The sequence below is a fragment of the Ambystoma mexicanum genome, chromosome 4q (genome assembly GCF_040938575.1).
Source record: "Ambystoma mexicanum isolate Mex_15411 chromosome 4q, UKY_AmexF1_1, whole genome shotgun sequence".
Classification (NCBI taxonomy): Eukaryota; Metazoa; Chordata; class Amphibia; order Caudata; family Ambystomatidae; genus Ambystoma; species Ambystoma mexicanum.
The window spans coordinates 971191880-971217888 of record NC_090928.1 but is presented as its reverse complement, the minus strand read 5'-3'; the positions used below and the strand labels follow the sequence as shown (position 1 = coordinate 971217888).

General features: G+C 48.0%; 1 protein-coding gene across 1 annotated transcript in view; it reads right to left on the bottom strand.

Annotated features, from left to right (window-relative positions):
- DTL (denticleless E3 ubiquitin protein ligase homolog) overlaps positions 1 to 26009 on the bottom strand; it is a 135423-nt gene that overhangs the window by 30070 nt on the left and 79344 nt on the right. The window contains exons 12-13 of the mRNA XM_069608528.1: positions 7900 to 7989; positions 5262 to 5400 (exon numbers count right to left, since the gene is read on the bottom strand). Of these exons, the coding sequence (XP_069464629.1) occupies positions 5262 to 5400; positions 7900 to 7989 (229 nt within the window). The remainder of the gene's footprint in view (positions 1 to 5261; positions 5401 to 7899; positions 7990 to 26009) is intronic.

Here is a 26009-nt window from a genome sequence, read left to right as displayed (position 1 = left end):
CAGCAAGCCCCCATGCCCCCCACTCACCAACATCCCTCACATTCCAAAACGGACCCACCCCCCCTTACACTCCCAAATCTCTCACTCGGACAGCCATGTGCATACTCACGTGATCCGTCGCATTGCCAAGTCACAACTCGCACATCCCAATCCCTACAACACTCCCAAACATGCTCCCAACTCTCTCACTATGCTTCCCAGTTCCTCCTGCAGTCTACAGTCCTTCATTCTTGCTCACTCCTGCTGCATCGGGCATCCTTTCTCAAATTCCATCGCACTCTTCTCCCATCCTTGCTCCGAAACTACAGCTCGCTGCCTCTTTCTAGCCAATCGCTGCCTCTCTGCTTTTTGCCCACGGATCCCCCACCTCCCTCTGCTTTCTGGCCCCACCGCTGGCCTAAAAATCCCTCTCTGGTACCTTGCCCGCTGCTTTCCCCTCTGGTCCACTGCTCTCGCTAGGCTTTCTTGCCCATCACTTCCAATCGGGCCACTTGCACCCCCCTACCCCCGCATCTCCTTTCCTCCTCATATTGTGACCATTTGAATGTTTCAAAAATGCAGATTTTTTGCCAGTTTCCCCAAAAACTGGGAAACGAAAAATAGAGCAGGGGGATGTGCCATTTTAGAGGGCACATTTTTGGAAATGCGCAGGTCCCCTTATTCTCAAAGGTGACCTGTGCATTTCCAGGGGGTTGAGCTGGCCATCCGAGTTGAATATATTAGTGTGAGGAGCACCCCGACACTAATGTTCTACAGGCTCCCAGCACCCAAGTAGGTGATGCGTGCCTTTCACTGTAAAGGGTAAATTCCCCAAATAAACCACATTTCTATCCCTGTTGAGGAATAGAAATGCAAGTGAGAAAAGCAAGTGGTTCATTCCTCTGCTGTCACACTTAATAAAAAAAATAAAAAACACATTAAATAAATTGCATGACAGGGTCAGCAAAAACCAGGCGAGGCAATGTGCACCCCTCTACCCCCGTACCTTAGGCGCATGGGATTGATTTATTTTTCTGAGCATTTAATAGCGCGCTGCGTTTATAAATTCAGGATGCACTTTTAAATGTGCAGAAACACGCCCCGATTTTCACAAATGCGCAAAGGGGTGAAAAAGTCCTTCTGGATGGGCAATGATAGAATGCGCCCATTTAGATGCCCTTTGTGGATTGGGCTGCTCCTTTTCGTTGGCGCAAGTAACGAGATGTGCTAGCGCACCTCATGACTTGCGCCCAAACAAGTTTTGTGAAGCTGGCCCTTTGTCGCAATCACAATAAGCTGGAGGGTCTGACTAAACTCAAGCATTACTGCTTCAGTGCTAGGCCCTGTTCAACACTACAGCCGCAACAAGGGGGCAGGAGCTTCAGTCGAGAGTCCTTTTTTTGGGCAGGACCTTCTTCTCATCAAGTTATTTTAAAACGCAGAGACCACAAACTAGTCCTTGGTTCTGGGAGTGCACAGATCACGACTACTGGGAGCTAGCTCCTGCTTGCAGCGCCTAGAACAGCCGCAGCAGCTGCCGGCACCTACCTCTGGTTTACACGGCCAGCTGGTGCAATACAAACTAATCTAGGTGCGGGACAATTCGGTGTTTTGGACGCACCTGGAAGGCCTGCTGAATCATATAATGTATCAAGTGCTATCGCTTTATCTCGTGGGGATTGCCAGCAGGATATGCACTCATTCCTGGTTACCCAGAGGCTGCGCTGGTTACTGGGCGATGCAGAGGCTCAGGAGCCATTTTGGCTCCAGCTCATTATAGCGACAATTTAAGGTCAGGGACTGCACCATAAGTCATCGGAAAGGGAACTATGTTAGGGATTTCCTCAAGTATGAAAACCTTTTTGGTTTACGCTTTACAACCTGGTCACCCATATGGACTTCATGACCTCTGCGACTGAAATGTGCGCCTCAGGCATTCTGTGAAGACCTGCTGCTCGAGCAGCCTCTTCTTAACTTTAATGGCTTAATAACGCCACGTGGAGTTTGTTGTAGGAGGGGTTCTAACATCTCAGTTTGTTTTTGGTCAATCATTCACAGATTTCTTGGCCTTCCATTCGTCATGGACTGGCAGCCCAGAGCCTCCATACTTAAGACAAGGCGTCACGGCGTCACAGCATGTTCTGAATGAGCATGGATCGGTTGCAAGAGCTGCCCAAATCTTGCTTCAATTATTAATTATAGAAGCATTTAGGTGGAAACGTGAGTGCTTGATCAGTTATTGCCACTTTTTGAGTCCATGTTCACACTGGAGCAAGACATTCAGATTTGCGTTTACTGGAATCATTTTAAATCCGTATCTTTTCCAAGAAGCCAGGCCGGCGCCATCACCGCGCAAAACATGGGCATGCGGTAAGCGGTAGCCTTACAGAAGGCGGCAAACCCTGGACTTCCGGTCCGAGTACACGTTGCTTTAGCTCAGGGTGTAATGGAGGAGGAGCAAAGTCAACCTAAAGTGGCAGGATTCTGTTATTAGATGGTTTAGGAGGTTAGGTTATCCAGTGCCATTTTCTCTTTCCTCAGGACTTTGGATAAAGTAGAATGTCACAAAACAGGCCATCGCTACATGGCCCCTACCTGCGCACAGTCATGATTATATTTAACTGATCTCTTTACATGAAGATCGCTGAAAAATAGCAAATGGCGTTTACTTCCTGTAATTTGCGTGCTGGTATTGGGACAGATGTGCGTTTGCCACAGTTCTTGGTATTCATGGGCATGATCGGAGCAAGTCAAGGCCGGCCCTCTTCACCTTCGTCTCCTCATGCCAAACGGCTCGCAGGAATATGCAAACATGTATTGCGTCTATGTAAATACTGGATCGAAGACGGACCCGATGTTAATATTATTCATTAGTCCTTATGCCCCGACCAGGACCCCTTACATTACCCTCTTCATCCAGGGTTCCAGCGCAATTCGTAAATGGTACCCTAGCCACAGAATGCTTCCCCCTTCTAGAGCGGGTACTATGCAAGATCGTGTGGTTCGAGATAACAGCCCTGCTCTGCATCAGTACAAACCCCAGAGGGTCTTAGTAAAGAAAAGGGCGAAACATATTCTAGCTTGCAGCGTCTCTCTTTCGGTCCTTTCCCAACAGCAACCCTCTAGAACACAGATGCTTAAAATTAAAGATCCAACTGAACATATAGGGACTGTACATCTCTCACTCTTCCCACCAACAGTCAAATCACAGCAACAAAGGTCAGAGCAATACCAAGAGCTCAGGTCTTAGTGGGCCAAGGTCTGTTCCTACTAAACTGCCCATTTCCTTTTGTATTTTTCTTCCAGTGTTGAAAATGCAAATGTTTGTCATTCCGGCATTTCCTGGAAACATGGACATTGTGATGAATCCGATGGAGTCCTCACTGATTCCCTGGTGGTACCCGCCTCCCATGTGGCCAGGGGACGGCAGCCACTACCTGACCTGACACTGGGGGCTGCTACATGAGGGATGATCAGATGGGTGGAGACAGCCTCCGGTAAGAGGTCATGGCTCCATCGGGGGAGACATGGTAGCCCCTACGCCCTTCCCCCATTTTCCCTTAAAAATAACCTCCCCATGTCCGAAACCTGCATGGCATATTGTCATGCGTCCGTTCCTTTTCCTGCGAAAAACAGGAAAAAACCTGTTATGAAATCAAGAAATTAGCCTTGAAACTTGATTGAATCACTTTATCAAATCCACTTAACCATCAAAACCTTTTTAAGTGTATTGAAAGTCCATAAATCATTTGTCACTTATGGACTATGAGTTCCCAGGAACCTCGAAATACTGGGATGAGCAAACGAGAATGAAGCAAAATAGATCATAAATTCAATGCGCGTTGTAGTGTTTCCTCAGCAAACACACGTGTGCTGGGAAATTTAAGCAGAACAAACCAAAAGACATTGGCAGCTGCTGTCGGTGGTGACTGGCAAGCGAGAGCTGAACCTCGCAGTACAGAGCGGAAAACCGAAGAGCCAGAGCCGGTGTGGCGAAGCCAAGCAGCTCGCAGACTGAGAAAGAAGATCAGCTGCGAGAACTCCAGGAGCCGGTGAGGGACTCCTGGACGTTCGTCGACTGAGACAAGGAGCGCACCGCTTAGCGAAGTCAAGAGGAGAGCAACCGTGTCCAGCAGAAGCCACTGGGAATCGACAAGCGAAGAGAAGGCAGTTGCGAGGTGAAACAGGCTGGAGTCCTACATTTGCCGACCGCAAAACAGTGAATCAACACCAGCGAAGACCGGGGAGTCCACCAAGAAGCAGAGGGGACCCCGGGGCGTATCGGCAAGAACGCGAGTGCAGATATTTGAAAAGTCATATGCAAAAACATAAATTGGACATATTGTCAAGGGGAACATAAATTACAAGTGAACTCTCTCCTAACGAGTGGATGGGCAAAGTGCAAACATTTGAAAAACAGTGAAAGGATAACCTATCACAGGGCTACGTATCCTACCTTATGTATAAGGACCTGAAGGAGGGGCTAAAGGCCACAAGTGTGCGAGAACAAAAGTCCTGGCAAGAGAGTAAACCAGGCCATTCAAGTGTATTAGATGTCTTGGCAGGTCAGAATACCAGGCAATTGGAAAATATTGTGTTATACAAGAAAGACGAAACCAATATTGTAAAACTGAATAGTTGTTTACAAACATGGTAGTTGGCCTAGTGAGGCCCAAAGAACTATTGTGTTAAGGAAAGAAGCAAGGCAAAATCCAGGGGGAAGCCGACTATACTCTGGAACCAAGAACCTTATTCTCTTAAGAACTTTGAATCATTTATCCTTTATGAACACTTTTTCCCGAACCTTCCAAGGTTAAAAACAGATCCTTTTCACCTTTTTAGTATAGTTTATAGTGTTATGGGGATGGTCAGAACAGAACGTTCTGACACAGGACAGTTTTGTTTTGACACCCTGACCCAGACCGATCCTTAGTTTGTTTTAGGTAGGGGATTCCACTTAGAGCAGGGTCAGAGGCCTTTTCCCCCAACCCCTTTTCTTTGAATAAAAGCCTTAAACCAAAAACATGGCAAACCTGTGTCCAACTTTCATTTCGAACTCAGAACATCTTGCAGACAAAATTCTTCCTTCAGAGATACATAGCATTGATATATAGCACACTAGCACTCCTGAAACTTTTTACGGGGGACCTTTTAGTAAAGAGTAAGGGAGGTGAGGTGTTCCAGATTAGCAACATAATTGCTTCCTTTGTGGGCAAGAGCATTTGGCATGCAAATAGGACAATATTTTCACATAACGAGGCAGTTCCACAAGACACACTTACCCTTGTACTGCCAGTTCTCTGGTTCCTTCTGACAAGCCCAACCAACCAAGTCGGGTTGGCCGGCAGTAGTCTGCTCCTCACCTGTGCCACGGTTCAAGCGCCAGATCCTCACAGTGTTGTCATCAGAACACGTTGCGATCTGCAGATTAAATGTATGCAAGAGCTCAGTGCTACATGGACACAGGATGAAAGTGGATTACAAATCCGATTGGCTGATGCCCCCAACATTGCACACTACAGACTTTTCTTAGATGATGACTCGATTCCGATGTGCAAAGTTGAGACCTTGCACTGTTGGGGGTGTGGGTTGAAATCGGCCCCGTTCCCTTTCCTAGATTCTTGGCGGCATAGGATTAGTACACCCTACTGCAGTACCGCTCCAAACCTTTCCTAAAACACACATTTCATCCAGTTTTGCAACATTTGAGGTAACTGATCGGAGTCGGGGAAGGAGGGCGGGGGGGCGGACAGCATTCATACAAAAATTTGAACAAAAAAGCAGTGTTGTACAGGTTCGGATTGGCCTATAGTACAATAGGCTCAGGGCTGAACCAAAAACACAAAATGCAGATGGGGGCACGATTCTTTGGTGAAAGTGGGACACTTTTCTGGGCAATGTGGGCCAGTTTGATGAGTTACTTCACTATGCAGCTAACAGTTTTGACTAGTGCTGCTAAATAAATTACATTTAAAATGCACAATTTGCATAATATTTTATCAAAAGTTTCCCCCGTTGGTCCTATTCAAACTGTCACAAAAGGAATTAATAGTCATATGAAAATGTGGGCCACTTTTCTTATAGGTGCCGAGACAATTTTATGGCCCAGTCCGACACTGATGTTGTAAACCTGCTGCAAAGCAACTAGTAACCAGGTGATCAACCCTAGATGAGAATGAAAGAGGACCAGAGCAAAGGGTGCTCCCCAAGCCATACTCTGTGACCCCCTCTGCTGCTGCTGCCTACCCAACACATGGCGTGAACACGTTACTCTGAGCAACATGGCACTTGATATTGCTCCTTGTGTATTTGCTACTTGTACATGGCACTTGATATTGCTACTTGTACATGGCACTTGATATTGCTACTTGTGTATTTGCTACTTGTACATGGCACTTGATATTGCTCCTTGTGTATTTGCTACTTGTACATGGCACTTGATATTGCTCCTTGTGTATTTGCTACTTGTACATGGCACTTGATATTGCTCCTTGTGTATTTGCTACTTGTACATGGCACTTGATATTGCTACTTGTACATGGCACTTGATATTGCTCCTTGTGTATTGTATTTGCTACTTGTACATGGCACTTGATATTGCTCCTTGTGTATTTGCTACTTGTACATGGCACTTGATATTGCTACTTGTGTATGGCACTTGATATTGCTCCTTGTGTATTTGCTACTTGTACATGGCACTTGATATTGCTCCTTGTGTATTTGCTACTTGTACATGGCACTTGATATTGCTACTTGTACATGGCACTTGATATTGCTACTTGTGTATGGCACTTGATATTGCTCCTTGTGTATTTGCTACTTGTACATGGCACTTGATATTGCTACTTGTACATGGCACTTGATATTGCTCCTTGTGTATTTGCTACTTGTACATGGCACTTGATATTGCTCCTTGTGTATTGTATTTGCTACTTGTACATGGCACTTGATATTGCTCCTTGTGTATTTGCTACTTGTACATGGCACTTGATATTGCTCCTTGTGTATTTGCTACTTGTACATGGCACTTGATATTGCTACTTGTACATGGCACTTGATATTGCTACTTGTACATGGCACTTGATATTGCTCCTTGTGTATTGTATTTGCTACTTGTACATGGCACTTGATATTGCTCCTCGTGTATTTGCTACTTGTACATGGCACTTGATATTGCTCCTTGTGTATTTGCTACTTGTACATGGCACTTGATATTGCTACTTGTGTATTTGCTACTTGTTAGTTTGCACATTCCATTTCTTTAAGACTCTACATAAGTAGTGTGGTGCTTAAGATGAAGAAAGTTTTTAAGTAGTGAGGGGTTTTTAACCTATCACTGCTGAAATGACGGCCCTTGCGATTATTGCTAGGTTATGGAATTACATATTTGGCCGGGAGGATAGCTCAGGGGCAACACACTCGCCTTGGAAGTAAAACGACGTGGAGCTACACAGGTTCAATCCCCGGGTCCGCGCTTAGAAACCTCTCGGTATTAAGCGCGCTTTAAATACCCAATTACAAAATTACAAATGTATAGTTGGCGGCTAAAGTTTTCTAGTCGGTGTCAGATTATTCATAGTCGGAGATTTCGCTACAGGTCATTCCTCGTCCCAATAACAGATCACCCTTTGCAACATATAAACATGCCTCATTTCCGGTGCCTCTTCAGCTAGTCAGGTCACATGAGGTTTTTAAGTCAAAAGATCTTTCTGATGGTCAAAGCGACTGGACGCCTATAAACTGGAATCGTGTAGGGTGCAACCTAAAGGTGGATTCACTTCTCGGACCTCAAATATCAAAGAGTGACCTGACCCCCCCCCCCCCATTTGAAAAGTAGGGAATCACAGACCACAGTCATCCTGCCATCTTTTTCACAGCACATCAACTCATTTCACGCATGCGCTGCATGCAAATACATACCTTGGTGAAGTCCGAGGGGCACCAGGCGACAGAGGTTACCTCTTGGGAGTGGCCTTGTAGCATCATGGGAGGATGCTGTGGATCAGAAACCTGGAGGCAGGAGAAAACAAGACATTTTCATTAAAAACGTTCCTGTGCTGCATTAAGCACCAGTGCTTTTTCTGCAAGTTACCATTCAAAGTCTGCTCTAATGTTTGCACCAGCAAACCTTGTAGCAGTACCTAAAGCACCATGAAAAGACAAAGTAGCAGGCAGCCATGTTCAAGGAACAACACCTACTGCTCAGGGCTTCGATTCAGCCATCATGGGATGCTGGGGTGCCATTTGCCATCGATTCGATGGACATCATGGCCGCTGCACTAAGCACAAGCCACCATTTTGAAATGACCCCAAATCATCATCATCAGCACTGAATGAATGTTGTGTAAGTGAAAGGTGCAGCTCGGCCCCGCAGGTGGGCACCCCTCACACTGCAGCATTGAGACCCAAAGCATTTCTGCAAGGATTACCGTGCCTGCATGCACTGAATTCTAAAGATTTCACCTGGTTTCCTGCCTCCACCTGCACTCTTCTCCGGCTGAAGGGGCTCTGGCAAGAAGGGAGAAAGGGTATGGAGAGGAAGAGGAAGAGGAGACTAGGAGAGGAAGAGCAAAGTGTAAAGAAGAGAAGAGTAAAGAAAGAGCTGGAGGAAGGGAGCCAGAGGGCATAACAGGAGGGTGGAGGACGGAGTAGGTAAAGGGGAGAGCGGAGAGGAAAAATAAGACGAACGAAGTGGGAGAGACGGGGAGGAGGGATTAGAGGGATGAAGAAAAATAGGGAGAAGAGAGATGAACAAAGAATACTTAAGAGAAGGACTGGCGAGGCGAGAGAGAAATTGTAAAAATGTGTAATAAAGTGGAAAACAGGCGGAGGAAAAAGTCAACATGTAAGGTAACAATGAGGAATGTAGGGGCTGACATGTCCACACACACACCTCAACCCGGCTTCCAGCAAACACGCAAACTGCCCCAACAAACCCATACACGATGTCACCAACAGCCGGTCACAGAGTTCCTACATGTGCTCCGTCTCAGCCCTCGCAATCCTACCAGACTCCGCACTTAAGGGGCCTGCTCATCTCCAGGGACGTCCACCAAACACACAATTCCACCATGAAGGAGGGGAGTGATGAATAGGAGGAGACAAAGCCGGCAAACTCAAGGCCAAAGGTACATTGAAGAATGACGGGTGTGGCCACAGATACAGGACATTCAAGAGCAGAGCCATTGGGGCAAGCTCTTTTGGACTAGCATGTCCGCGTGCCAACCAGTGGCGCAAGCTGGTGACGTGGAATGCACTGAATAGGAGACTGATTTTAGGAGATATTTGGTAACTGTATAGAACCTCTGCCCTGCTTGGAACCAACTGCACCTCCATGTAAGAACTCTGAACGTTTCAACAGAGGGACTATTAGCAAGACAAAATGCAGCACTTCTGGAATTAGCACATTTTGTCCAAGAGTGGGCCACAGTTTTTGGACTACACCCCCCACGATCATTCACTATCTACGCTGGCTAGGGCTGATGAGAGTTAAAGTCTAAAGGGTATTACCCAAATTGTTCGAATTACCCAATATATATTAGTTGCAGGGGGGTTTCCCCCCCGCATATATTTAACAATTGACCTTCACAATTTGGTCAAGTGTGCAAAGGTCAATTGTAATTCGAACAATTGTAGTTCGAACAATTCGTATACAACCGTCTAAAGCATCTGGAAAGCCATGTAAAGAGCTAGAACAAAGCTGAGGGGAGTGAGGGGGGGGGGGGGGTAGAACATCACAGAATAAGATGCACAAAACTACAGACTTTAAGATGCCCAGTTTGGTGCCAGGGGTTCCCGGATATTCAGGACACACATAAAAATAACTATGTTCTCTTTGGCAAATGACTGGATGATAGCCAGATGGTACGAATAATCTCTGCATAACGGGGATACACACCATGTTCAGGGACAGCAGAGGGAGTGGGGAAAGCCGTGAACGTGAAGTGAAAAGCGGGCAATTTAAAAGCAAACAACTTTCTGCAGAAATGCTGGCTTGGCACAGTAACTGCTTTACCCATATGATGTTCCATTTACATATCATGCATTTCACAGACTATGGTTGCAGAAGTAGTGCTTAAAATGACTTTCCGATTGGGATATTAAACATTTCACTTCAGCAAATAAGGCCTCAATTCTTTCACAAGTTCCTGAATGGCTGCAGATTATTTAAAAGCAGATTTTGCTTAATTCTTTAAAAGGACTATGAACGAAACCCAGAAGACAATCGAGTTACCATGAGTGGCAAAGATTGTGGGGTGATGAACCTTTAATGTAACCGTAGAGACCCGAAGAGATCAGTAAATGTAAGTTGCCAGCCTTCATAAAGTGCTTAATACTGGCGGTGCCGAATCGCTACCACCGTTTACAGGTCAGGCAAGTCAGGCAGGTGAAGCTTAAGCCGTGTACTCATGATAACTCTGTTTGGTCTATGTTGCAAGAAGGGATCTGAAGTCTTCTTCTGTCCCCAAGGGAACCCCACAAACACCTTATATGGAGGCCAAGGTGGCCCTTAGGATTTGCAATGTAGCAGTTGGTGTTCACAAGCCTAATCAGCATGTGGTGCTATATGTTACAACAGAGGTCTACAACCATCCGCTCGCCAGATGTTCTGGACTCTGAACGCAATGATCCCTCACCATCGACTACTCTGGGTAGGGTTGATAGGAGTTGTAGTCCAAAACATCTGGAGAAAAATGTTGTAACCCCTTTTTGATCAATATACCAAAGAAAGAAATGTATGGAACGAGTGGATTAAGAAAAGACGCAAAAAAAAAAAAAAAGACAATAAAAAAAAATGGGACAATACTGTGCGCAACATTTCAGACATTGACTCTTCTGCTGAAGTGGTAATGCTTCCTGACCACAGGCACTCCAGCTGGAAGGTTCCAATTCAATCAGCATGAAAATGGAAACTGTTGTGGACGTCAAGCAGGGTCTGTAATAAGCAAAAGCTCTCTTGTTTTGAAGGGAGTCATTTATAAGATACCTTGGGCAAATGGCTCCGGTTGGGGCACCATGCCTCCAAATAACTGGTTCATTTTGCTCTTTTTGTAGCGCAGTAAATCACAGGTGTTAGTTACTGTTTTCCATTGTAAAGGCACTTGGCTTACTGCCCTCGGCGGGTTAAGGAGATCACAGTAGCCAGTACTTTGCTCAACGAGCTGCCAGACCGAGCAACTGTGCCGCTACCGCCACCACCCACTGAGGCACCAATGAGATGAACAGCCCTTTCCCTACCACCACGCTCGGATTCTGCATCCACTGCACGCCTTCAACACGGCCCGAGGCCTCACTGGGGCCACCGGGTTGCGGTCCGAGCGGGTTCCCCATCCTCAGCAGGTACACGGTTCATGTCTCTGGCTCGCCCTTCCACCTATAGCAACTCTGCAAGACCAACGCTGGAGGTCGCAGAGAATAAAACCAACCCGTTTAGGGGACCCCAGAGTGCTGCAGACGCTGGTGGGGGCCAGTAAAAGCACTAGATTGGACCCCCTTTGAAGGTCATTCATTTCTGCTGACTTGTCAGTGTATCCTACAATGATGTGAAAATCACTCTTCCTAGTCTGGGAATCTACCTTTCTGAAAGCCCTTTTCGCCAGGCCCACATTCAAATAATAATAAACGCACAGGGAAGGACAGGGCAGGGTGAATACATGCACACAACCCTCTTGCAGCAAGGTGGGTGGGAAAGTGGTGGCATGGAGGCCGTGCTGCCATTTCAGGCGACATGCCAATATTCCTGCAGCACAGCAGCAGGGCCTTCTCCCTTTCGGTTGGGTGAATGGCAGCCCTTGCTCATGTGCCCAGGTTTGCTGCTTTGCGTTGAAGCGGCCATTGGGTGGCGAGGCCCGATTGAGGGCAGGCAGGATTTCTGCTACACCCTGATCAGTGGCAGGGGGGGGAAACGGGGGCCTCTTCCTGTAGAAATGTGCAATGTTGTCTCTAAAGGTTGCAGATCGGTCCTCGCCTGAGGAGGCTTTACTGGGGACAACATTCTGGAGCATCGAGTACAGCGAATGGTCTATTCTGCCCAGAGGTGGCCTGGCCTATAGGGAACTCTGGAGATTTACCAGTGGGCCTCTGCACCCTGGGCCTCTCTTGTGTGGCATTTCCACATTTTCTCATAGGAAAATCATTGGGCTTGCTGCAAATGTGTAATATAGGGCCACTTTCAAAATTATTTCCAGGGCCTCTTTTGGTCCCCAGTAATTATTTCCAGGGCCTCTTAGTTCCCAGTCCACCCCCATTCCGCCTCCGCTAGGTGACAGACACTGCATTCATGAAAAGATAATACCAAGGGGCCTTGTCCTGCACGAAGATAGGCTGGTTCTGGAACAGCGGTTCTAGGCGAGAGTCAGACTGCACTCTCGGACGCGCATACCCGTAAAGGTCTTGTTGTGAGAGCGCCAGGCTACATTCGAATACTTTTCCATTCGAGGGTGCAGTTGCTCCAATAGGCAAGATGATCAGCCTTTGGGGCCCCAATTAGCCTCACTTAGTACCCGCATTAGGTCTTCGTGGTCTCTGAAAAAAGACTGCATGCAGCACCGTTCAGGGCGCTGCAAAGTCAAAAGGCTTTACCCACATTTTCTAGGACTTGAATTGGAATGATACCGTTTCATTTACTCTTCTCCCTTCAGAGTTTTAAAAGCATTTTAAAATATATGCATCTATCTCCCTGGGGAACAGTCACCCCAGGGACACTAGCAAGACAATGCTTGGGTAGTGTCATCCCAACCAACTCCAGCTTACACTGTGAAAGGTGGGGGCAAGTGCTGGATTGTCGGTGGTGTTGCCGTGTGGCCAGCCCTTCCTTCCATTGAAGCAAGTGTTGGACTAAGGTGGCCTGCAAAGGTACACGGTTAAGAGTTTTCCCTCCCATCTACTACAATTGGAATCCTACGAAATGTTCAACATGGTGGCCAAATAGCCTTGCCTGGGTTCCTATGCAGCTGGCACCTCGCCAACTGGTACATACTGGCTGGAGATCTACTTTACCTGCCATTATAGGCCCTACACATACGCTCCATCATGAGAGATGCCACAAAGGGGCTTTGCTAAGAAATCAGGGCAAACAGAGCCTTAAAACGAAAGCATGGCAACTGCCTTACAAGGTCTGCCTTGCTACTGCAATTCCAAATAGAGAATGCCAGAACATCCGATAAAGTGACCACACGCGGCCCATCACTGACCTTTCTCCATCTGTCCCAATTCATACTGTCAGGTTGTGTTACCGTGTGCATTCGCAGCCGTTTCCCTTGCATGTTGGTTTTCTTCACCTCCCTTACTGCCAGGCTGGGTGTGGAAAGCAACTCTCCAATCTAAGCCACTCGGTAGGTGCGTACCACCTGCAATGCACCCCTCTGGCCTAGCCGTAACTGTCCCCAGATTTCCTTCCTCAACCCCCTCGTGAGACGACCATCAGGGCCTGAAATACAGCCCTGGACTTCCTCCTGTGAACTGTACGTTATAATAACGCCTTCCTCTCGAGGGTTTCATGCGAGGTGGTTCTTCAGTATTTAATCCCTAGCAGGCTCCCTGAAGGTCAGGCAAGAACAGTGGGACCAGAGAACGGGCGCTCTGCTCCGAGGGCCAGGACAGAGTGCTTGAGATTAGTCTGTAGTCTTCCCCTTAAGCAACCATCAAGGGGTGGGGGGGGGGGAAATGAGGCAGCCGCCTTTCTCGTTACAGCTGCTTGAAGTGCCTAAAGGGCCTTTTGATGGCGCTCATCTGCAGCCGCTTGGTTGGCTGCCAATAACTGCTATACGGCGGGGAGTCCTACCACTCAATGCCAATTCCGGGGGCACTCCAATATCGGCGCCCTGGGTAGTTGACCGAGATAGTCCCTGTAGCAAGGCCGGGAGTACACTTTATAAGCCACCTCCCGGTGGTCTTGAAATCCAAGGGGTGAGGATGGGCTCAGCCAATGCATCCGGGTGGAAGCCCCCTGCGGATTCTAGGCTGCCTGTGGTCTGCCCTGGCCAGGTGGAGGCTGCGGACAGAACGAGGGCAGCGCGGCGTGTCTACGTCATGTTAACCGCACTGAAATTGGGCGACTTGAGGGTTTCCTTTAGTCTGAGTTTTATCCATAGAAACCTTTTTTCATAGTATCGTCTCGGCATTGTGCCATGGAAGTGGTCTGTGGGTCAGTTAGAAAATATCAGAACTTGGCTCTATCCCACTTCGCTAACTTGTGTTAAGGCCAAGTCAAAAGATACGCTGGACAGTTTTTCCAGAAGTAACAACTCCATTTCTATTAATCGGAGATCTCTGGGGTAGGATAGATTATTAATACATGAATATGTTCCAAACACGAACTCTATGAGGTGTCTCAACACTAACGTGACGTTGCTTCAAGTGCCAGGCACCTAGTCCGCAATCTAACCATGCCCTCGAGACACCCTGGTCCACAAGGGAAAGTTCCAATGGTGATGGCCAATGAAACATTTAAAATCCCAATCTTATTGAGCCCTGGGTACCCATGGCTGAATAACAAGTTCCAACGACTAGCCAAAAGGAAAGGCTTGAATCTACTGTTTGAATTCAGTCTCGAATGTGTATATATAAAAGAACTAGCCTTCTGTTTCCACAGGCTTCTTCAGAGTTCCCGCTAGGATTTCAGTCTCTGCCTCTCTCTAGGCAAGAGTCTTCCCGTCAGTCTCATAAAGTTGTGTCCCATAGGCTGGCTGCCTCTCTCGAACTTCAATCCCTCCGTCTCACTGGTCTCTTTGGCTCTCTCCGGCTTGGCCTCCGTCAGGCATGCGTGTGTGGGTGCGTTTCTGCACATCTCTCTCTTCTGAATGTGTGCATCTGTCTCTCCCTCTCCAAGCCTGTGTCTCTCTCCCAGTCGCATGCTATGTGACTCTCAGTCTCTGCGTCTCTCACAGTCTCAAAGAGAGCGCACGAGAGAGAGAGGCGCAGAGAGGCAGACTGTTGCGGTCTGTGTCTCTTAGTCTGTGGTCTACCAGTCTGAGTTGATCAGTCTGGGTTTGTGTGTGTGTGTGTCTTGATCACTCAGTCGGTGGGGGTCTCTATGCAGGTCTTTCTCCAAGTCTCTCTCCGTCTGTGTACAGTATATGTGCGTCTTAGTCTGTTTATCTCTCAGTCTGTGGGGTTCTCCCTCTCTCGATCCCTCCCTCAGTCTGTCAGTTTATGCGTCTCTCTTCCTCTTCGTGTGTCTCAGTCTTGTTAAGTCTCTCTCGGTCTTGTGTCTATCCCTCAGTCTCTGATCTCTCTCTTGCAGTCTGGGCATCTCGCTCCCTCCCTCTCACTTGCTCCCTCAATGTGTCTCTTTTTCAGTCTATTGGTCTCATTCTGTCTCCCCACCTCACAGCATCCCTATGTCTCTACATCCATCTCGCGGTGTCCATTTCTCTCTCAGCCTTGTTGCAGTCACATTTCGGCTTCAACTAGACCCGTGTATTCCTCGGTAGGTCCCTCCTGGTCTGACAATAGGCCCTGTCTGGGTTCCTTCTGAATCTGGTTTTCCCCAACAGGTCCCCTTATAGACCTGGGCCTCACCTCTCGGCGATGGGCATTTCCCAACCCCCCCTTCCCCTTTACCCCACCCCCACGCCACGCCCACCTTATTAGGATCCAGGTCAGGCAGCTGATATATTCTTTAACTCTGCGGCCACAGATTTTGGTCTTGAACCTTAGGGTGGAGGACCTGTGGCTTCCAGATTCAAATTCCCTGGGGTAGGGGGAAAAAAGATATAATACAGCACACCGCCTAGATGGCTCCCTCTTCCAGGGGCTCAAGGTGTGGATGGCTTGCACCATGCTTTCATCCAACTGAGCCCATCGCCTCTGCCTCTTCCTCCACAGCATCGTATTCCATCTGGTCACAGCAAATTTCCCCTTGTGCCAAGGGAACGCTGGATGGCACATCTGCCACCTCTGGGAGACTCTGGCTATCTCGACTTCCCTAGCTCTCATAATCCTCACACAGGGCTATTGGCCTCTACTCACGTCCAGGGGAGGCGTTTCGCCGTAGAGGTTTAAATGCTTAGAGCCAATTGGATAATTGCAGGATAGGATCCATTGCCCATCATTACCTTGAGATGAACGGAGTCTCTGCATTGGTGCACTACTGGAGTGCCTTTTGGGACGCTACCATTGGCTTGGGATGTTTCCCATTCACATGCACCATCTTTGTAATCTGCAGTGATCAGCACTGCACTGCATCCCAGTTCCTTCACTGTACCCCTGGCACTGCCTGCGGCAGACACTTTCTCTGTCCCGGTCTGTGAGGTGGTATTTGCCCGGGTGCCTTCCATCTCTTGGTCACTTATTTTCTCAGACTTTGCGAAACAGTCACTCTTTACCCGCGCATGCAGGCCTCGCCAGGTTTTAAATATTTGACAATGTTTTGCATGGCCTGTATTTCACAGTGAGGCACCTGCTGAGGCATTGCCACATCCCGTGGGGGTGTGGGGAGGGGGGGAGCGAGTCCCCATGATCCTAAATAATCCACTCTTTGGGATTTGCATTGGGTAGTGGCCGGACCAGCCTAGTACCTAATGGCTCGCATTCCACACATGAACGTATGGCGAGTTCAGACTACTCGCCACACCCTGCTAAAATGCTTACTGTTTGGCTACTGCAGGAGTCCGATTTACGGACCTCAAAAACATTGAAACCTTTCAGAGCAGTGTGAAATCACCCCTCACCCCCTCACCTCGCCTGGTGCATTCTAGATACATGGCTGCCACGTTTCTCAGTTCCATGCAGAATCTTTCAGCCAGTCCTGTGGTTTTTTCCTCACAGCATGCTGGGACTTGTAGGCCCACCCGTTAAATGGAAAACACAAAACTACCAGTTCCAGCATGCAATTGGAAGCAACAAGCAGGCCGTCTCGAGGTGTCACGCATGGAACTAGGAAACTTGGCAGGAAGGACAATATGTAAAATTGATTCCCTCTAAATTATTTTATCACCACACAAGTCCATTTGCCACAATATTTTCAACCCATGGTCTAGGGAGTTTTGCATTGTTGTCTTATAGCTGATAAGATAGCTTAGCAAGTTGAGCGCTTGCTGCTGCGGTCTGTTTGTGATCTGCAGGTCGCAGGCTGGATTCCGGGAAGGCCAACTCAGCATTTCATCCTTCCGAGGTTGATTAAGGAGTACCAACTTCGGTTGGGATGATTAATGCAAATATGTTCGATGTACAGCAAATTAGGCGCAAGCAGTACATAAGTAATACATTGTCGTTACGGTTTTTAGCTAACAGTTTAAGCCGCTCCTCCACGACATGCAGACAACAGAGGAGCTAACACATTGGAATCTCAGCTGGGAAACCCGTTCATAGTTCCTGGGTCGATGCATTCAGTTACTTTTGGCCAAAAACAACCATTACTGCAGTGCTTGGAAGCGGGAAGAATCCAGCAAGCAGCGCTATATGTATATGAAACATGATCTAATCCAATTCAGTTCCCGGGTTTGCACTTAATGGACCCATTTTGCATAATTGATAGGAGCAGGTTTTTGGCTTTGGAAAGTAGCATTCCTTCGCTCCTACAACCATTAAGGGAGAATAATTGCGCTCCTAAACCCCACCCTCCCAAAAAAGTTCAGTCGTATTCCCTTTCGTTTTTCAAACCAACAGCACTTTTTTGGCGGTGGGCACTGGGGAGCTGTGGGTCAGGGTTCTCCCAACTCCGACCCTCCTCTAGGGCACCAACCTCACTCACCCCAGGTTTTAATAAGGACCACGTACATACTTCCCATTTAGAGGGGTTGAATTCATACTTCTTCAGTGTGAATATTCTGAAAAGATGGCGTGGGTTTCGATATGGGGGGCTGGATATGGAGTAAGCTTCTTTTAAAAATGGGGGCATTTACGAGAAAGCCAAGCACCAAACCCCCCTGCGCTCCCGGGCACCTCGAGAAGAGATTTATTTTGTAACGAGTCCCACTCCCTCAGCGATTCACTTATCTATTAATGGCGAGCGCGCGCGCGCATGCACACTGAGGTACCCCCCCCCCCCAGTCACAGCGACCCTGCCTCGTGGGAACGAGGGGCGCTGACGCACATGCATGCCCGCGCGCCTCAAGACGCGGGGATTAAAAAATAGCGAGGTCGCAGCACCCGGGGATATATTTGGAAACTGGAATTGCCAGGGACGGTTCCTCGAGGCAGCTCGTCTTTCCCCGCCGCTTTTATTCCCAGAAGAAGCGCGTCAAATAAAGGCCGTGTGCGCCGAGGGAGGCGCTATAAAAAGGCGCGCAATTCTGGGCGTGGGAGGCCGCGCTCCGCTCGGGTGACGGCACCGCTCGCCTCGCGCCGCCTCTGCCCGTGTTTTGTGTCGGACCGCAGGCTCGTGCATCTATGCAAGTAAAAACGTATTCCTACGTCGTCTACCATCATGGGCTGGGTGCAGTGGGGGTAGCGGCCCAGCATCGGGTCGTTAACAGCTGCAGATATAAGTGTTCAGCGTTGAGAGGAACGCATACAGGGCCCAGCTTAATTTCCAAAAGTCTGCGTGATAGGGGCGTGAATACAGGCCGCCTTTTAAGCCACGATTACTATGTGGGAGAATGTAAGGTGACAAAGGTACACCGAATAAGCACCACTAGGCCGGGCGGCATTTAATATCTCTTGCATCCTCCCATCAGCCATGTCTAGGGATGTGGCTCAAAGAGGGTTGGGTGTGCTGGCCGTAGGGGCACGTGTGAATCAGTTGCCTCCCCGCCCCATCAGGTAGATCACGATTCACTACACCCCCCTCCCCCCGAAATCTGTGCCACTCCCGCTGGGGCCAGGTTATTATCCCTCCCCTAGGCATTCCCGCTCACGCACACCACTTCAGATGTGGGATTGAAGATTACACCTTGAAGCACTTTACAAATTTGAGCAGATTTAAAATTCCCCCACCCCCGAATCTCCAGGCTGCGGCACTAACCTTTGTGCCACAACTTTCTTCATGTAGAGAAGGATTCATGCTACATCTAATTAATACAGACAGCAAGTAAATGACAAACCTGCTCTGGCACCCTCTGCCATGTGCCAATAGCACCTTTTGACATGCTAATGTAAACATTTCACAGGGCACAACCAGCCATAGACAAGGTGTGGGGGAGTCATGCACATGTTGTGGGCGCATTTTAGCGGCACAGGGCTTGAAGTGGGAAAAAGGTCTCCTTTGCCGGGGGCGCATCCCCGACTAGCCCCATCTACACCAATCCCTCATGCAGCCCATTTAACCAAAGCGCTGCACGGTTGAAGGGCTGCCTGCAGGTGTTCCTCTTTTTTCTAAGCACTGGCACTTGCAGGCAGCCCTTTAACTGTGTATCACTTGGCTAAATAGGCAGCCTGCTGGGCATTTCATCCTTTACTCAGAAGCAAAAGGAGAGGTCGAGTTAAAGGCCCTGTGCAGGAAACCCTTTAACCACAGCTCCTTGAATGAAAGGGCTGCCCGCTGGGTGTTGTCTCTACTCAAACAGGCGAGCAGGCACTGGTGTCATACCTCTGGTGCTCCTGGCCTATCCTTTTGTTTCTTAACCAGAGGAAGTTGGAGCCCGTGATTTCGAACAAAAAGGAGGGGCTAAGCACACCAAAAGGTAATAATGCCAGTGCGCCACAGGTCTCCTGCTATCAACCACCCATACCCACTCACCCACATAGGCGGTGGGGGGCGGGGGTCTAGTTAGGTGGCATGGATAGCGATTACCTACTGACCTCATCGCACGGTCCTGAGATTCTGGTCTATAACTAGTCAGGGCCAGTTCCTCCTGCCTGTCCCCTAGGCCTAGAAAGAAGACGCAACCAGCTCCGAATAGAGCTATTCCTCAACACGAGGTTGAAGGGCCAGTTTAGCTCATTCTTGCAGCTAAAAAAAGAAACAAAGCAAGGTGTTTTTACTTGTAAAGACCATCCGAAAATGACAAGTCACAACTGCCCCACTCACATCTTCCCCAGACTTCAGCAAACAAAAAATATTACAGAAAACTCTGCACTGGCGGCCAATCAAAGACATCTCACTATTAACTCATAGCCTAGTTTACAGGCATTCTTCGTTAGATGTCGACAAGGCTCCCTAGATCACCCTTGCTTAACCATCGTAACCATTTACCAAGCTACATGTCCCCATTCAAAGGCTCAGCCCTCTGCAGATCCCTTGTCCTCTACGCCAAGCATGAAGGCGGCCTCATGGGATTACTCCGGGGACTCGGGACACACTAGTTCTTCAGCACTTCAGGGCACAAACGTACTAGGACTTGGATATTTCAAGGTCGCAGCCCAAACAGCCTAATTGGCAGAAGACAGACAGACAGACCTCATATACTTTGGCCCTTCCACATTTTTCAGCTCCCCTGCGGAAGGAGCTATGAGCAATAAAAAGCCCAGAAGTCACTACACCTAATTCAGAATCTACAGACAGCACCTGAACAAACATCTCACAATGCATTTAATTCAGAGGAGAGGACTTCCGCCAGTGGGGTCCACTCCACAGCACTGTACCAAAACTCCCACACAGACTCCCACTTCTTGAGGCATGAGTGGCAGGACTTTGGCAACAGGACTGACAAAGTTGATGTAGAATAGACTCACTCATGGCAAGGACAGTTATTTTTTGTCACACACTGTTCTAGTATTTTAGATCAGGTTTATTGCATATATTCCGTTTTTTTATCCGTTGAGATTACTTGGTCCCTCTCTTACACTGGTTTACTTCTGTCTTCATATATCAATTTGGTTTTTTAAGGCCTTTGCAATTCTTTCACAATTTAGTACTTCTCGGGTTCACATGCCTCCATGTTTCTCGACACGTCTCTGGCTCTTTAACAGGAGTCTGCAACATGCAGCTCCCCAGATGTGACTCCCATGAATCCTGACCATTGGCTATGCTACCTATGGTCAATGGGTGTTGGTAGGCCAAAACATCTGGAGAGCCAAAGGTTGCAGACCCCCAGACTAGGTGTTTTGTAAAACCACAGTGGCGCTCCTAGGCTATCGGCATATTTCAAGATTCCGAGTGACCGGTTCAAGGCATTTGTTGAGCAGCTCAGGAACTTCTTTCTGTATCAACGTCTATGTACGGCAACCATGCACTGGGCTTCAGAGCAGTCTCCATTAGACGCAGTAAGACAGCAGGATGCGTCCTTCTCCTGTGCCAGACTCACTCCATGGCTTGCCGCAATGTTGCTCTTCGGATTAGCTGGATCCCCAATTTAGTGAGCTTTCCAACTTTTCTTCTGAATGTTATTGGCTCAGAGTTTAAGCTCGGTCTCTTTCCCCACCAGGCGCTGCTTATTGGTCCTGGTTAGGTAAAGGTCAAATCACACATTAGGTTGGCCAACTTGGATTCCGTCAGTTACTCTGGAAGTCCAAAGCCTGGAGTGAAATGTCGATGTATAGAGGTTTCATAGGCAATTCATTTTTGGTTTCTGAGATTTTTACCATATTGTCAGAGGCATCAAATCCCAATTTATTTGAACCCCCCCCCCCAAAAACCTTTTCACGGTTTTGGGGGACGTTACAAACAGGTTGGTTGGGACTGCTTGATTTAGCTCTTGCATGCTGTTCTTGTGGGCTCCATGTCACGGATGAGGCCTTTACTAACATGTGAGTGGGCAGGTGCATTCAGGCATGTGTGACGAGAGGTCACAGTAGTCATCCCCATCTCTGGCTTTGTAAGCGCAACGTTGATAGCCACAGCATTCCAATCCTTAGGATGAGACCCCTACATGCACAAATTTAGTTTACACATTTTAAAACATTTCCCAGTACGAGATAAAGTCTCTTACAAAATAACATTTCAGTGCAGTTTATGGAAATAAATAGATCTGCGTCCCCTTTAAAGCCATAGTAACAGCTGTGATAAAATCTAGCAATGTCTCCACGATTTGCCCTGCGAAAGTCTCTCCCCATATGGCCAGGGAAGAGCAGCTGCTCCCTGATACCAACCCTGGGAGTGGATGCCCGAGGGAGGACCTAGTGTCTGGGGTTTTGGGAGGGGGGGGGGGGACAATCCTAATGGGAGGAGAGTGGACTCGCTAGATGGAACGCGCTATTCCCCTCCCCGCCCCCCAGTCAAAGGATCTTAAACCACCATCCTATAACCCTAAGAACAATCCCTGCCCCCAGCCTCCTCAATCCCCCCCCCCCCCCCCATCGACTCAAATACCACTCTTACCATTCCCCTGAAAAGCACTGTGACAAGGAAGAGTCACCTCAATGGAAATCACTTTCTCAGTACTGGGACGAGGGAGAGGAATGGAAGAATGATGATAGCTCCGAATGGGAACCACTGTCAGCAGTCTAGCCTCTTTCCAACAATGGAGGCGAGGAGCAACGATGATCACTCCTGAGAACCACCATCAGTGGTCTAGTCTTTCCCCAAATCCTATTGTCCAGAGCCAATAAAAAAGCAAGTAAAGACTCAGGAAGTGCGAGAGGAGGCTCCCTGGGAAAACCATGTGGAAGGAGTGAAGCTAGTCCAGAGAAGCCAGAAGAGGGAAGACTGGGACGCTTACTTTGTGGAAATGCAATACCTGACAGGGGCATAAGGAGAGACTGGCCCAGCAGAAGAATGAGCTGCCCAGGAGAACTGGTGCTCAAGTCTGCTGAACCTGCACAGACCCCAGGATAGACTGGTCCAGCAGAGGGAGAGATAGCTAGCCAGCGGAGGAAAGCTGGGGCTCCCAGTCTACTGAATTCGCCAGACTGGCAGGAGCGCTCATTCCGTTACCCTGCAGGGGTACGGCCCATTAGAGTCTACAGAGAGGAGAGGGAGAAGCAGCAGGAACAGAGATAGAGCTGGGTCTGCCCGCCTGTCGGTAACGCAGCTGAACACCACGCTGGGGGAGACGCGCTGCAGCAGCCAGCAGAGAGGCCGACCCGACCTCACCAAGGCGAGGAGGTGGTGCCGGTAGGTTTACCACGAGCAAAGGAAACTTGCATCAAGGAGAGGCACAGTGGCAAGACTGCGCTTAGCCGGGCACATACCGAGCCAATTCAACAAAGCAGACTGAGGAGAGGACACCAAAAGGCATCTGGTAAGCGCCCAGGGAAAGTGAACGGTTACCGGGTGGCCGCGCACCGATGCCATTACTTATAAAATAGAATGAAAGGAAAGAAATATACACAAGGGGAAGCTTGTAACTAATGAGAAACGCAAAATAAGGAGGACAAAGCCAGCGAGAGGCCAAGGGAAGAAAATATCCCGTTTAGCCTTTTGAACAAGGCAAGTGACGTGTTGGGCAGGTTAGTGAACCCAGCCTTCCAAACATCAGAGGGGGGGGGGGAGTCCTTTCCCCCCGAATACTAAGAAGCATTGACTGTTTTAGATATAGTCCTGGCAGGATATCAGGTGAAGACAAATGCGTCTGTTGTATAAACTGTGAAAAGGAAAAATCATGTCTTGGAGACCTCAAGCTATGGTTGTGATGCATTAACAGAAGAAGTTAAAGGAAACAGTAACATTGTGAACTGTGAACAAAAGTGTATAAAGGGAAGGAAAGGTCCCTGGGGAGAAAGGAGCATTTGAAACTAGAAGGAAAGAGAAACCTTGGGGAAGGGAGCAAGATCCTCAAGCTACATGACCACTCAGGAGACAGGGCGGCCTCTTGGAAACTTGATGATTGTTTGAAATTGGATGTTAAATGCAAATAACTTGGGGAAGGAGGTTCTCCCTAGAACTGTGAACTATTGTCCGTGAGGAAAAACCATTTTGTTGATTTCTGAACTCATGTTTAACTTTGACCATTTTTTAAACACTACCCATTGCACCTTTGAGTTACTTTAGAGTGCGAGGGTCAGAATAGGATTACGGACACAGGTCTTACTTTTATTTGGACATGTTGACATTGATAGACCCATTCGCATTTTATTGAGGTAGGGAAATTCCTATTCTTTTAAATAAGTCTTTAGCCAAAAATGACATTTCTTAAATTCTACAAGTTGCAGATGAAAAACACTCAAATAGCCAAACCATTCGAGATACATTGTTGCTAAACCATTTCTCCATTACAAAGTCTTCCTCCTTCAGCCCACTACTTCCACAGCCGAAGAGCAGCCTCAAGCGCAAACCCACTGGGAGGGTGTGTGAAATGAAATGCATACTCTATAGACTAAGAAACCAATATTAAACATCAAGTAAAAGGTTTAGCCAAACCAATGACTTATAGAATAAAACCTGAATAAAAGATTATTTTAATGCAAAAAACACTTTTCTGGAAGTTTGCTATGAGTCACTTGCAAAAATATTCTTTGAAGCACTCTTGCTGGAAAGCTACCAGCTAAATGCTAATTACATTACTAGCGAGCAAGTTTGAACAAAACCCGACAAATATTCTCATTGTTAAAGCGTAGTATAGAGCTTGCTGTAGTGCATCATTGCAAGCTATAGAATGTTTACCCAGCTGGAACCTTGTGGTGTGCTGAAGGTTCCAGGGTTGTCAGTTGGGGATAACAGGACAGGAGATCAACTAGAAAGGATGTGTTCAGTGTAGCTCCCTACCTCCCCTTCTACTCTGTACCCTGCAACAATAAAGCAACTTCTATAATTATAATTACAAGTGTCTTCATGCCTCCTGCTTACCACCTGATACAGAACACTACATAAAGTGAGCTAAACATACTGCTTTTTATAATGTTGACCCCCACTCTTCAACCAGAAAATGATAATAGAACTTTGTATATAGTGCTACATAGGTTGGTATGTTGGAATCACTATACCTCCAAGCACAGTAAACAACAGCTGTCATTACCCAATTAATGGGCTGTACCCAAAATGACGGATCTCAACAAGGATGAAGGGCTGAGTTAGCCCAGGCAGGATTCAATCGTGCAAAGTGCAGGATTCCTTCTCATGCCAGAGGTCGGCCATTTAAAATCAGTGAGCTATCCATTTTGGAGGTCGTTCACATGACACAGGTGGGGAGAACAGTGGCTTGGGGTGCATAGCATTGGCTGAAAACTTGGACCAGCGTCAGCTTCCTGGCATTGCACAAGTCAGTAGGCATGAGAACAAAGAGCAATAACATGAGGGCAGGTCATTATCCCACGATAAATCACCAAAGCACCATATTAATGAGGAAGAGCTGTTCAAAGGCAGCGACTGCGGGCATTGTGACACTGAACGTGTTTTCACTTTATCGGTTGTGATGCAGTGGATCAACAATGGCGCTACAGTAGTGTCCCCTGCATTCTTCTCTTTTTATGGTTCATCAGGGAAGGTAGTGTATGCTAGGAGTAAGGGATGCTGGGAGATGTTGCCCCTGTAAGGATTCAGACGTGTGTCCTGTAGGTTAGGATCTTTGCAGGTTGCAGATCAGAGGCTGGCCCATAAACCCTCATAGCTCTCAGTGCTTGAAGCTCAGGGAGCCCTGTGGTGTCTGCAGCAGGTAGACCATCACAGTCTAGTTTAGCCTCACTCAGGGAAAACATGAAAGGAAATGAAAGGTCTCTGCTTCTGAAATTGACGTGACTTGGGTACAGAGTCACGCCCAAATCAAGAGACGATAAGTAGGTCATCGTTAAACATTTATGGCAGCCAACAGCCCCCCCCCCCACCCGCCAGGTAAGCCGACACGCCAAAACAGACTTGCGTGACCACTCAACATTGTACTAAACAGGAGTGGGATCGGTCGCAGAGATTACTCCAACAGAAAGGCAAAGGTAAGCAGCAGGGCAGAAAATGCATAGCCCCCAACCAGCAATTCATACCCACCACCCAGCAGTCTTGAGTGTTTGGTTCTGTGCAACAAACAAAGAAACACAGAGCAAATAGGTTATGAAAAGAGAAGAAGGAATGTTATCAAGGAGTAGAGGAGCCCGGGAGTTTCAAACCAGCGTGGTCATTGAAGCCGATAGAAACCGGGCAGTCCTGCGTGCTGAGAAGACAACCAGCTGGCGTGCGAGGGAAGCACAGAGAGCTGCAAGCGGGAGAGAAGGAAACCCCAAAGTAGAGAGCCAGTCGTGAGTGGTGGTGTGACCCAGGAGTGGAAGACTGTGCAGTCTGATAACTAGGCCGAGACCGTTACTACTTTGGCACCGTGGAGCGGAGCCAGAGAATCAGAGAG